The sequence below is a fragment of the Pantherophis guttatus genome, chromosome 2 (genome assembly GCF_059756535.1).
Source record: "Pantherophis guttatus breed Tessera chromosome 2, ASM5975653v1, whole genome shotgun sequence".
In the NCBI taxonomy this organism is placed as follows: domain Eukaryota; kingdom Metazoa; phylum Chordata; class Lepidosauria; order Squamata; family Colubridae; genus Pantherophis; species Pantherophis guttatus.
The window spans coordinates 880751-893022 of NC_142064.1; the positions used below are offsets into that span (position 1 = coordinate 880751).

At 58.1% G+C, this 12272-nt stretch overlaps 1 protein-coding gene across 2 annotated transcripts; it reads left to right on the top strand.

The window, feature by feature from the left end:
* Positions 1-1766: 1766 nt before the first annotated feature.
* On the top strand, positions 1767-11956 carry DNAJB5 (DnaJ heat shock protein family (Hsp40) member B5). Of its 2 annotated transcripts, none has more exons than XM_034441935.3 (4): positions 1767-2020; positions 3946-4190; positions 7225-7826; positions 11085-11956. In XM_034441935.3, exons 2-4 carry the CDS (start codon positions 3980-3982, stop codon positions 11316-11318), a joined length of 1047 nt encoding a protein of 348 aa, XP_034297826.1. In that variant the 5' UTR covers positions 1767-2020; positions 3946-3979; the 3' UTR covers positions 11319-11956. The 2 variants fall into 2 exon arrangements, with proteins under 2 accessions (XP_034297826.1, XP_034297825.1); XM_034441934.3 differs by lacking the exon at positions 1767-2020 and adding an exon at positions 2159-2266.
* The last annotated feature ends 316 nt before the right edge of the window (positions 11957-12272 follow it).

Below are 12272 nucleotides of genomic sequence, written 5' to 3' on the forward strand. Positions count from 1 at the left end.
ACATATGAGGATATTCATTACTGATGGGGGCAGATGATGACTGAGGATTTTGAACAAACTGTTGCACCAGGATGCTATGTTACCCTAATGTGGATGATGGACTCAATAATCCAGTGGAAAGACATCAAAGAAGATATTATATGGATTATAAATTTAAAGTCATTGATTTTTTCTATATAACGGAATATATATTTTTTTAGCAGAGTGGGCAGTGGATTAAAGATATTAAGAATTGTTGTGCATGGCAATCTTGTAGGAAAGTGGGTGGAAATTGGTTAGTTTACTGATTGTTTAGTTTAAGAAAAGGGATGTTTAAGTGATATATTTAGGGGAGTGGAGGAAATGGATAGAGTTGAATAAATGTTAAATTAGGATTAATGGGGAAGGCTGCTTTGAAATGTTATATTAGTATACACAAAAGATTAAATGTTAAAGTAGGATTTATTATATAGTTTTAAAGTGGAAGGTTGTTTTGAAATGTTGTAATAATATACAGATATAAGTTTGGGGGAGGAGAAAAAGGGCAGATTATTGCTAAATTGAGAGTTATAATAATATTATGCTAAATTAGAAGTTATACAATGTTATGGTAGAATGTTTTTTTGAAATATATGGTAAAAGGGGGAAGTAATATTAATAATATTATTAGCAAGTAAGGGTCAGTATTTAGAGGAGGGAGTAAGGGGATGGTAAAATATTATATAATCTGTTATGAATTAGGTTTTTGTTGTGAAGAAGTCACGGGGGGGGGGATGGGTGGTGAGGGGGGGTTAGGAAGGAGGGGGGCAGAAAAATGGGGGGAAAATTTGTATTTGAAAACTTTTTCAATTAAAAAAAAAATCAAAATCCAGAGGCTCAGAGGTCCGTATGACGGTCGCGTGATCCCCATTGGTGACCTTCCCAGCTGGCTTCCACCAAGCAAAGTCGATTCACTGAACAACTGAGGCAAGAAAGGTCGTGAAATGGAGGGAAGCTCACTTGCTAAGCAGTGAGTGTCTGGGGCTCCGTTGTGGTCGTAAGTCGAGGACTGGCCCCACTCGTGTAAATGCTTCTCGCGTGTTCAGCGTCTGCGCGTTCCCGATGTCCAGCCGTCCGAAGTGGGCGTGGCCTACGAACTCCTGCGACTTACCCAGGCGCCCCCTGTGACAAGCCCACCATCCATTCCCAGCCCAGCCGGAGCCCCTCCCGGGGCAGCCCCCCCTTCAGAGCCCTCCCATGAAACTGGGGGGCTACGAGGGAGCAGCGGGGCTCATGGGGATGCCTGCCAGCCAGTTGCCCCTCAAGGGGCCCCAAGCGCTCCGGAGCCTCCGATGCCCTCCGGGGCAGCCCGACCGACACCTTCCCGGGGCTCCTGGAGGGAGGGAGGGAGCCTGGGCTGCTTAGAAGGAATCGCGGCGATTCCGCTGGAAAGCGTCCCTGGTGGCGGGCTGGCCGGAGAACTCGGTCGATCTCGGCTTGTGAAAAGCTGCGATGCGGGTCAAACTAAGCCAGGATCGGCGCCTCTTGCGAAGCCGGCGGGGCGGGGCGCGTCCCTTCCACGTGTCCCGAAGCTCCGCCCACCGAGGAGGAGGCGCCCCCCCACGGCCTCCTTTGTGACGTCACGGGGCTTCCAGAAGCCTCCCGCGGGCTTTCCTTCGGAAGTCAAAGCGGAGCGCCCGCAGCCAATGGGAGCGGCGCACGCGGGGCCGGGGGCGGGGAGGGAAGGGCCGCGCGGCTCGCCCCCGTCTCCTAGAAACCAATGCCAGCGGAGAATGGGCGGGACCGGCGGCGGCGAGGCCAATGGGGCGCGAGGAGCGCGGCCCTTCTCGGGAGGCGGGCGGGGGGGGCGTGGCCCGCTCGGCCTTCCCCTCTTCTCCAAAGGGAATGGACCCCGGGTCGAGACGGGCGGCGGCCGAAGCCAATAGCGCGCTGGGGGCGGTGCGGGGCGCGCCGTTGCTAGGCGAGGGCGGGCTCCCGGTCCGCTAGTTGCCCCGGCTCGGCCGAGCGGGTGGCGGCGGCGGAGGAAGGCCAGGCGCGGGCGGTGAGTGGCGGCGGCGGCGGCGGCGGCGGGAGGGAGGGGGGGAGGGCGGGTTGGGCTGGGCCGGTCCAGCGCCGCCTCCGCCTCGGCAGGTGCCGTCGGGTGGGGGGGGGCGGAGGGGAGGACGGGCGGGGCGGCTGTGGCGCTGCGGCGGGGGCGGCGGACGCGCTTCTCGGCATTCCTCGCCTGCCGCGCTCGCCGCCGCTCCGCCATGCCCGCCGTCCTGCTCTTCTGGAGCCGCCTGGAGAGGTAGGGCGCCGGCACCCGCCTCGCCCCGCTGCCCCGCAGCCCCCCGGCCCGCACCGATGACCTCGCGGGGCCCCCGAGGGGCTGAGCTTCCCCGGCCGGCATCGGCGCAGGCGAGGGGTCCGGGCGGCGCTGTCCCGGGGCCGATGCCCATGCGGGGCGGGGGGCTTCCGGGGACAGCAGGCAGCCGCCAGGCGGGAGAGGCGCTGCGGGGCTGGGTCGGGGGCTGCCGGTGGGCCGAGCGGTTCGGGACGGAGGGAGGGAGGGAGGGTCGCCTTTTCCCCGGGCGCCCAGCGATCCCAGCCAGGTCTCGCCCCCCTCTCCGCCCTTGCTGGTGCCCATTCCGGAGCTGGACCCTCGCCCCCTGCCCTGCCCTCCCCTGCCCTCCCCTGGGTCCGTCCAGCAGCCAAGGGTCCCAACACGCACAGGCTCTGACGGAGGGGGGGAGGGGGGGAGGGGGGTGTCCTGGGGGCCTTGGCTGCTGCCCACCTGCCAGGGCGGGTATTTGCGGCTCCTGAGCTCATCGCTGAACTTGGGGGATTCTCGCTTTCTGTGTCAGCGGCGCTGCTGGCGTCACTCGCCGCCTCCCCCGGGCAGCCGCGGCGCGTGGAGAGGGGCGGCCGCCCTCCTGGGCTGGGCCGGGGAGCCTGTGGGGCCGTGGTGGGCGCTTGGTGGCAGCGGGGTCTCCGCAGAGAACGGCTGGGCTGCCTTCTTTCCCCCCGGGCTCCCCAACTCTCCCGGAGGGCCGGAGGGCAGCGCCCGCCATCATCCCCAGCCTCAGCTGGAGGGCGAGAGGGGGGCAGCTCGTCTTATGGAGGGGGGGGAGGAAGGGGTCCCCAAGTGACAGAGCGGAAGATGTGCAGGCAGGTCTCCCTCTCTGGGTGTCTCTATTTGTGTTCTTGGTTTTCCTACCCCTCCAAATTCCTGAAATCCAGCAAAATGGTGAACTCAACACCCGGAGCTTTTTCGCTGCCCCTTTCCGGCCTTTGGGGCCCCGATGAGAGAGGATGGGGAGGTTCCGTGGCACCCTGGAGCTGGGGGGGGGGTGCAGCTCTCTTTGGCTTGGCTGCCTCCAGAGGTGGGTTGGGGGTCTCTGTGGCGCCGCCAAGGGAGCTTCGACCCCAAGCAGCCTCGGCTGGTCTGGCCGGAGACGGTCAGAGCTTGGCTGGCCCTCGTCAGGCAGCACCTCCCTGGCCTTGGGATGCCAGCTGCTGCAAGTCCCAGCCGCTGTGCCCTCGGGCAGTCCTTCCCTGCGGTGGCGGGCTCTCATTTGGGAGTTCTTTAAAAATAGCCTGCCACCATCGCAAGATGTCTCCGTCTACCAGCTCCATCCTCTGCCGTCTCTGCCGGTACATGCTGGAAACGTGTCCCTGCGTGAACTCCCAGGCTGAGCGCTCGCTCACTCGAGGAAGGGTTCTTGTAAGGCAATCTGCTGCCTTACAAGAATCCTCTGGGGAGAAGAGCCTCTTTGGCTCGGAGGCTTCCCCTGCTGCCGGCGGTGGAAGTGGCGATGGCCGGCAGAGGCTCCGAGGGTCCCGTCTGCTTTTCCTGCCCGCCTCTTTGTGGGCAGGGGCAGGCTGTCCGGGCAGGGCTCACGTGGTGCCCTTCAGATGCCAGCCCCACCAGTGCCGCCCCTTCCTGGCTCTTGTCCGATGATCTGGGTCTCTCCCTCCCTGGTGCAGGAACAAGGAGTCTACGGCTGGCCCCGTCTCGGCCATGGGGAAGGACTACTACAAGGCCCTGGGCATCCAGTCGGGGGCCAACGAGGATGAGATCAAGAAGGCCTACCGCAAAATGGCCCTGAAGTACCACCCGGACAAGAACAAGGACCCTCACGCGGAGGACAAGTTCAAGGAAATTGCCGAGGCCTACGACGTGCTGAGTGACCCCAAGAAGCGGGCCGTTTACGACCAGTACGGAGAAGAGGGTAAGCGGGACTCCGCTTCTTTGGTCCCCCAAAGCTTCTCCCTGGCCCTGGCCCCAAGTCAGCCCCCACATCCCCTCCCAATTCACTGTCTGTCAGGCGAGGGGGGAGGGGCTCTTGAGGGTGGGGGGGAGAGGTACAGACCCCTTCCTGCCTGGTGTCCCTGGAGGGGATTGGCGCGGGGAGCCTGGCTCTTTCTGCCTGGGGTCTTTGCCGGATGGGCCTAAGGGAGGGTGGCTTCTGCTTCCTTTTCAGTCCATGTTGCTGCTGCTGCTGCTGTGTGTGTGTGTGTGTGTGTGTGTGTGTGTGTGTGTGTGTGTGTTTGTGTTTGGACCTGAAGAGCCTTTCCCAATTTTAGTAATCCTTTCATAAGCTATCCTGGGCCATTTGGCAGCGAGGGAGCGTGGCAACTTTTGGCAGGCCGCTTTGTTGTTGTTACCCGGGAGCTGGGAATAACTTAAGAGCCCAGCAAAAAGTCATAAATTAAATTAATAAATGGGGGACTCGGTGGCCAGAATAGTTCTGGACTTCTTCATTTGCTGAAGGGGAAAACCAGGATAAAGAATTTGGGGTAGAGTTGCCTGCCCTGGAAACTTCCTTCCTTGCAAATAGTCAGACCCCTCTTGGAGTCAAGTTGCAAATACCTGCTCTTTGTGCGTTTTGCAGCCACGGTGCAAGTTTTAAAGAACAGGGACGGGGGCAGGGAAGGGGGTGGGCAGCAGCCAGCGTCTGGGGGAGCAAGAGCGGGCACCGAGGTTGCTGTAGGACCCTTCCCTCCAGTGCCTCGTCTCCCTTTTCCGTTCCTGGCCTTTTGGGGAGCAGGCAGCTCTTAGGGTTGGAGGGCTCCTGGGGTGGGTGGGGGGGAGCCAAAGGCCTGGGGAGGGCAAGCAGAGTTGGCCTATTCCTTGGAGAAGTTTGGTGGGGGGCTCCAGCTTCCATCAGGGTCTAAAAATAAAAGCTCTTTGCGCTCATCTCTGAGTGGGCCTTCTAATTATGTCGGAGCAGTGACTGACAAGGCCTGATTGCTCCTGTCGCTGGTCCTGGGAGGTCCACGAAGAATTGGGGGGGGGGGGGGGAAGAAATCCATTCACATGTTTCTCCCTTGGAAAAATTAAGTCAGCAAGAAGTGAGAGTTGAATGGAGAATGTGGAGTCCCGTCCCAATTTAGCCTGTTAATCAGAGAATGCCCACGGGAGGGGAGGGGGGACAGGAAAAAGTTTGGCCACAAAGTGGGAGCCTTATATTATTAGTGGCAGCCCCTCCCCTCCCTTTACCCCTCCCCCATTTTAGCTGAGCGCGCTCTCCTCGGACAGGGGCTGCTGTTGCTGCTCCACTGTTATTGAAAGCCAGCAGCTGTGGGGCAGCTGCTGCCCCAGCCCCCCGTCTCCCTCCTGGCCTCTGCCCCCTGCTTGCCCTGAGAATCTGTGGGCTCTGCTAGGGAAGCCCCCCTTTTAAAGAGGCAGCTGGGCTGGGCTGGGAGGAAGAAGAGAGAGGGGCCCTTCAAGAAACAACAGATGGAAACTAATCCAGGAGAGAAGCAACCAGGAATTAAGGAGAAACTTCCTAGCAGTGAGGACAATTAACCAGTGGAACTGCTCGCCACCAGAAGTTGTGGGTGCTCCATCACTGGAGGTTTTTAAGAAGAGACCAGACAGCCACTTGTCTGACGTGATATAGGGCCTCCTGCTTGAGCAAAGGGATGGACTAGAAGACACCCCCCCCCCAAGGTCCCTCCCAGCTCAATTCTGATTTTGATTCCCCCTCAGGGCTGGGTTTTCTGCTGCCGCTGCTTTCCTTCCACTCTGCTTTTGGGGTTATCTCAGAGTCCTTTCCATGGATGATTTGGGTCGGGGTGCCTTTCAGAGGCGAGAGCCCCCCCTCCATGCAGGAAGGACAAAACCTTTGTGTCGATGCTCCAGGGTTGTCTTCTGGATACCTGCCCAAAGGACAAGGTCTCCAGGTCTTTGCCACTAATGGAAAGAACTTCAGAGGAAACGATTCCCGCCTTGCATCCAGGCAAACTGAGAAGGAGGAGATCTCTGACTTTGCTCCTCTCGCTCTTTGGGAATTGAGCAGAGATTGTCCTGCAGGACCTGTCATCCTAGCTTCAGGGGACGGGGCCTTCTGTGAATGGAGCTTCCTCTTCAATTAACCTGGGCTTGGTCCTTGCAGAAGGTTTCCTTAGAGTCCGACTGGCTTAGACCCTCACGATCAGCCTCCCCTGTCCGAAATGGCCATGGGGTGGAGTGCTCCACAATGTTCAACCTTGACCCCTGTGTTACAGAACTAACGGGAGAGATCAGCCAAATGATGTACAAGCAAACAATCAGAGTAGAGATGGAAAGGACCTTGGCGGTCTTCTAGTCCAACTCCCTTTGCTCAAGCAGGAGACCCTCTTCCATCTGAGACAAATGGCTGTCCAGTCTCTTCTTAAAAATCCTCCAGTGTTGGAGTGCTCACAACTTCCTGTGGCAAGTCGTTCCTCTGGTTAATTGTTCTAAGTGTCAGGAAATTCCTCCTTAATTCCAGGTTGCCTCTTTCCTTGATTAGTTGCTTCCATTGTTTCTTGTCCTGCCTTCAGGGGCTTTGGAGAAGAAGTGGAGCCCCTCCCCCTCTCTGTGACAGCCCCTCAAATATTGGAGCGTATCTATCATGTCACCCCTAGTCCTCCTTCATTTGCCTGACAGGGTTCCTGATCTTCTGCTTGAGCTGGACTAGAAGAGCTTCCAACCTTTTGGTTAGACGTGCAGCCACCCCCAGAGTTTGTGCAGTCCTCGTTTTCCTGCTCGTGTCCGAGGGGCCTGATGTGGAGCTTGGTTCTCGAGGGCCAAAGCAGGTTCTGGGGCTGCACTCCCAAAATGGGCTGGAGCAGGGCCAGGCTTTGAGGGCAGGGATGAGGCCGGGCCCCTGCTTCTGCCCCCCGGATCACGAGGACTGTTGGTGGGCAAAGGCCGTGACTCTTCTTGCTGCAGGTCCAATGAGCTTCTCCGCTCTACGTTGCCTCCCCTGATGGTTCTTCCCTTTGGTTCTCTTTCAGGACTCAAAACGGGTGGTGGTCCCTCCGGCCCTTCTGGCAGCACCTTCCACTACACCTTCCATGGAGACCCTCACGCCACATTCGCCTCCTTCTTTGGGGGCTCCAACCCCTTCGACATCTTCTTCAGCAGCAGCCGATCCAGGGTCTTCAACGGCTTCGACCACGAGGACATGGACGTGGACGACGACAGTGACGATCCGTTCAGCGCTTTCAGCCGCTTCGGTTTCAATGGCCTGAACGGGGTCCATCGGCGGCACCCGGAGCCCATCCACATGCGCCGGAAGGTGCAGGATCCGCCCGTGATCCACGAGCTCAAGGTTTCTCTGGAGGAAATCTACCACGGGGCTACGAAGCGGATGAAGATCACCCGCCGGCGGCTGAACCCGGACGGGCGAACGATGCGGACAGAGGACAAGATCCTGAACATCATCATCAAGCGAGGGTGGAAGGAAGGCACCAAGATCACCTTCCCCAAGGAAGGAGACGCCACCCCCGACAACATCCCAGCCGACATCGTCTTCGTCCTGAAGGACAAGCCACACGGCCACTTCCGTCGCGACGGGACAAACATCATCTACACGGCCATGATCAGTCTTAAAGAGGTGGGTCCTTGGTTCGAGGCCGGGGGTGGGTGGGGGACGCGTCTCTCGGACACAGGGCGCTGAGGCCAGGCAGACGGGCAGGTAGGAAGTTGATGGACTCACTGAGGATTGATGTTGGGGACAACTGGTGGTCTCTCTGTTGGCTTTCCTGGGCCTCAGCTCAGTTTCTTCGTGCATCTCCTACATCACCTAGGAGAAAGAGCAGGGTACAGGAGTTGGGGGACCCAGCAGTTTGTCTCCTACACAGGTGTGAGGGACTAGTGACCCTCCAGGCCAGAGGTCGGGGAACAAAAGCCAGCATGGAGATTCAGGTCAGGCTGGTCCCAAAGAGGCAACTGGGCTTTCTGGGTTTTCTTTGAAGACTTTTCTGTGAAGCTTCTTGGCTGAGAAGCGAAACGTCTTCAGAGAAAAGCCAGAGAGTCCAGTTGCCTCTTGAGAAAGTGCCTTTGGGACCAGCCTGCTGAGGTCCTCTCAGACTAGCTGGGAGATCCGAGTCAGCAACCTTCTCCAGTGTGGCCGGATAGAGTTTCAACCAAGATCTATCCTGGCCACATTGGAGAAGGTTGCTGACTGTCCCCAGGGTTTCAGAAGAAGCCGGCCTTCCTCGAACTCCCCTCCCCCTGTGGCTTTAGCCAGGGGTCTCTCGTCTAGTCCTCCTTGCCTTCTTTCCCTTTGTTTAAAGACGCTTCAGGGTGTAAGGAGAGGGGCCAACGGGGTTCCTGGGGTCCTGCTTTCCCCCAAAGTAGCCCTTGTGTAAAGAAAAAGTAACCCCCCCCCCCGAGGAACAGTTGCCAAGTGTGCAAGCTGGCCTAACCATCAGGCTGTTCCCTTTCCCACCCTTTGCTGTGCGTTCAGTGGCTGCTCCTGAAAAGACTTGCCAACTCTGAATTTCTCAGCTTGTGTGCGAGAGACGCTTCTGTTCCTGCCACCTGGGCACCCGTGGCTCAGTGGGGACCAGCCCCCCCCCACAAAGGCTCTGCTTCTAGGGAACGGAGGCGGCGTTTGCGTTTTTAGGAGCGGGTGTACGTACGATGGGCATCTGGTGTCCATGAAGCCCCTTAAATTAATCAAGAGGGTGGAGGACAGTAGTCCTCGACTTATGACCACAGTAGAGCCCCACATGTATGTTGCTAAGTGAAACATTTGCTAATCGAGCTTTGTCCCATTTTGCGACTTTTCTTGCCACAGTTGTTAAGTGAATCTGGCTTCCCCATTGACTTTGCTTATCAGGAGGTCACAAAATGGGATCATTGTGACGGTCATAAATACGAGTCAGTTGCCCAGCATCTGAATTTTGATCATGTGATCGTGGGGACACTGCAACGGTCGTAAGTTGCTTTTCTCAGTGCCGTTATAACTTTGAACCGCACTGAATGAACAGTTGTAAGTCAAGGACTACCTATACTGCAGCCCCCTCCCCCCCCAAGCTGGGGACCCTCCCTCGGCTTCTGGATTCTTCTCGGAGCTCTCTGCTGTTGCCCCTGGGTGGTCCCAGCCGTGAACTGCTCCCCGCATGCTCAGGGGTTCCCCATCTCCTTCCGACTAGGGAAGGGAAGCCGACAGGTGGGAGTCGTGGATGAGTAAATCTGGGGAAAGACTAGCGAGCCCTCGGCTCCTCTGGAGCAGGTTCTGGGCTACCTGTTCTTGCCGCTTGGCTGCACGACACGTTTCTCTTGCCGGGAGAAGTGTGGGACTGAGGTGGCCGAGAGGCCGGCTGGGCAGCTGCCGCCTCTGAGCCATTCCAGCTCTCTGCACAAAGGCCTTTGGCCAGGTGGCCACAAGGGAGAACGTCCCTCAGGAGTGGGTAGACCTGGCCGGACAAGAGCCAGGACTCCCAGCTGGGAGGGAAGAGATTTCCCACCTAATCCTGAGGAGGCCGAGATCGGAATGGCCGTGTGCGGCTGAAGGGAGGTGGGCAGGAAGAAGGGAAGGTGGTGGTAGAGGCAGCGAGGAGACCGAGGCCTTCCTTGGTAGCAGGTTGAGCCTCAGGACGCTTTCCCTGTGCAGAAATGGGAGGTCAGGTCCCAAAACCCAAGAAAGATACATTGAGAACCTCCAAACAGTTTCCCTGATCGTTCCTCACTTACAGACAGAATCTTGCCAAACTGAAACAGACTCTCTGCGCCATAAAACGTGCACTCTGGGAACTCTTAGGGAGGAGCTGTCTTCCTTCTCTTTCTCCCACATAAATTTATTCATCCCCGTCAGGATCCAAAAACTGAAAAAGACACATTGTGAGTCTTCCAAACAGATTTTTTTAATGGTTCCTCACCCATAGATGGAATCTTTCCAAACGGAAGCAGGCTAACACTCCCGTGAGGCATATATCCTGGGAACTGTTGAGGAGCCTTCTTCACCCTCTTTCTCTCACACAAAGTACCGTATCTGACCCGAGTTGTCTCTTGCTCCTCTGAGTGCACTTCCTCCCACTTCGGAATCCAGACCACATTCCATCACAGGGGAGCCTTGGAGGCCGGGGGTCAAAATGGGGGCAGTGGGGGGGGGTCTGTTTTGGGTCAGCTGATTAATCTTGCTGAGGACCTCAAGAGGTGGTTGAGGTGGGTCTCCCACGTTTGTTGGGTGTGAGTCTCTTCCTGGGGGCCTTTGGGGTGAGCTGGGCTCCAGACCCTGACCTCTCAGGACTGCCCTTCCTCCCTTCCCAAGCTGGGTCACAGCAGTGCTCGCTTTTTGGCAGCTGTTGGGGTCAGCTGTGGGCAAAAAATAACCCAGTTCTTGTTAGGCCCTCCTGGGCCTTGTGGAAGTTGGCAGGAGCAGCAACACTCCAAAGTTTCCACTTCTGGAAGTGGGCCCAGGCAGAAGAAGGGAGAAGACCTCGGGGGGGCTCCGGCACTGCCAGCCTCAGAGGCTGCAGGCTGCCCACCACTTGCCCGGACAGACTGTGGAGCCCGCAGAAGGCTGGTCCCCTAGTTCTGCCTACGTTCCCCTCCCCCAAGGCCTGGGGCTATCGGAGGCCATCGAGACTGATCCTCATATGGTCTTGGAAGGGCTTGAGGGTGGTGCCCGCAAGATGCCCTGCTCTGGGTTCCCTGCTGGTCTGCTTCCTGCTGGCATGGCATAGTGCAGGGGTGGGCAATGAGAGCAACTTGAGGACTTCAACACCCAGAAGTTGCCGTTAGGAATTCTGGGAGTTGAGGTCTACCAGTCCTATCGTTGCCATCGTTGCCCACCCCTGACGTTGTGGCATCTGTGACCTCGATGACGGCATTCTCACCCCGCTTCTCTCCTCCTCTCTTGCAGGCCCTGTGCGGCTGCACCGTCAACATCCCCACGGTGGACGGGCGTGTGATCCCCCTGCCCTGCAGCGACATCATCAAGCCGGGCACCGTGAAGCGGCTGCGAGGGGAGGGGCTGCCTTTCCCCAAGGTGCCCTCCCAGCGCGGAGACTTGATTGTGGAGTTCAAAGTCCGCTTCCCTGACAGAATAGCCCCCCAGACCCGCCAGATCCTCAAGCAACACCTGCCCTGCTCCTAGAGCTGCCCGGCCGGGCCTTGCCTGCCCACCTCACGCTCTCTCTGCCAGCCGGCTTGCTCTCCGAGCGGCAGCCATACTCCATGCTGTGCCACGTTGCACCTGGCCTGGGCGTCGCCCCGGGACCCTCCTGTCTCTTGCTGCAAGCCACGTCCTCCTCCTGCTGCAAGGGACCCTCTCTGCCCTGCCCCCCCCCTCTGGCAGCTTGGCTCCTTTGAGAGGTCCCCGTTTTTGGATCTGGTGTCCCTGCTTTGCGTGAGTCTCGGGGGCCCTCTCCCAGGGGACTTTTCTTCTGGAGCTGGGGAGGGTCTCCCCAAATTTTGCCAAGGACACCAGAGCCCTGTAAATAGAACCACCTCCTCCTGTCTCTGTCCCCTGCCTGCTCCTTCTGGACTGCACCTCCCTAGAGCAGCCGGTGGGGGTCGCCAAGCCAACCTCGTCCTACCCGGCAGGAGCTGGACCCTCCTTCCTGTGTTTGGCACCGAGAAGGCCCCCTCCGCCCACCTTCTGATTCTGCACCCACAGACCCTGTGATGTTGGCCCGACAAACCTTCTCCAGCAAGCTTTGGGGTCACAACAAGGACCTGCCATTCAAGGGTGCTTTGGACTCTGTATTGGAATAGAACCTTCATGAGGACTAACCTCTTCTTGGCTGTGTTGGCTTTTCATCTGAATTCTGGGAAAGGGAGTGATCCGGGACGGCTTCCTGGGGAAGGGGAGAGGGAAGGTGGGCTGCTCTGAGCACTGCTGGAGGCTGGGAGGGGGTCTTGGTATCGTCTGATGTTGATGGGGGGGGGGGGTGTTGTGTGTTTCTTGGGAGGTGGGCGAGGGGGGGGATCTGCTTGGGCGCCTTTTGTCACTTTTCAGAGGGAGAATTTTCAAGAAACGTTTCTTAATCCTTGACAGTTCCGTTGGGTTTTGGACCAGCACCGGCAGTGAGGCTGGGTCTGGGGGGCA

Bases quoted from the DNA above. Each gene is read 5' to 3' on its own strand.
- DNAJB5 (XM_034441934.3), top strand. From the start codon at position 2,229: ATGCCCGCCGTCCTGCTCTTCTGGAGCCGCCTGGAGAG. The intron at 2,267-3,945 runs GTAGGGCGCCGG...TCCCTGGTGCAG, and splicing joins TTCTGGAGCCGCCTGGAGAG to GAACAAGGAGTCTACGGCTG. The intron at 4,191-7,224 runs GTAAGCGGGACT...GTTCTCTTTCAG, and splicing joins CGACCAGTACGGAGAAGAGG to GACTCAAAACGGGTGGTGGT.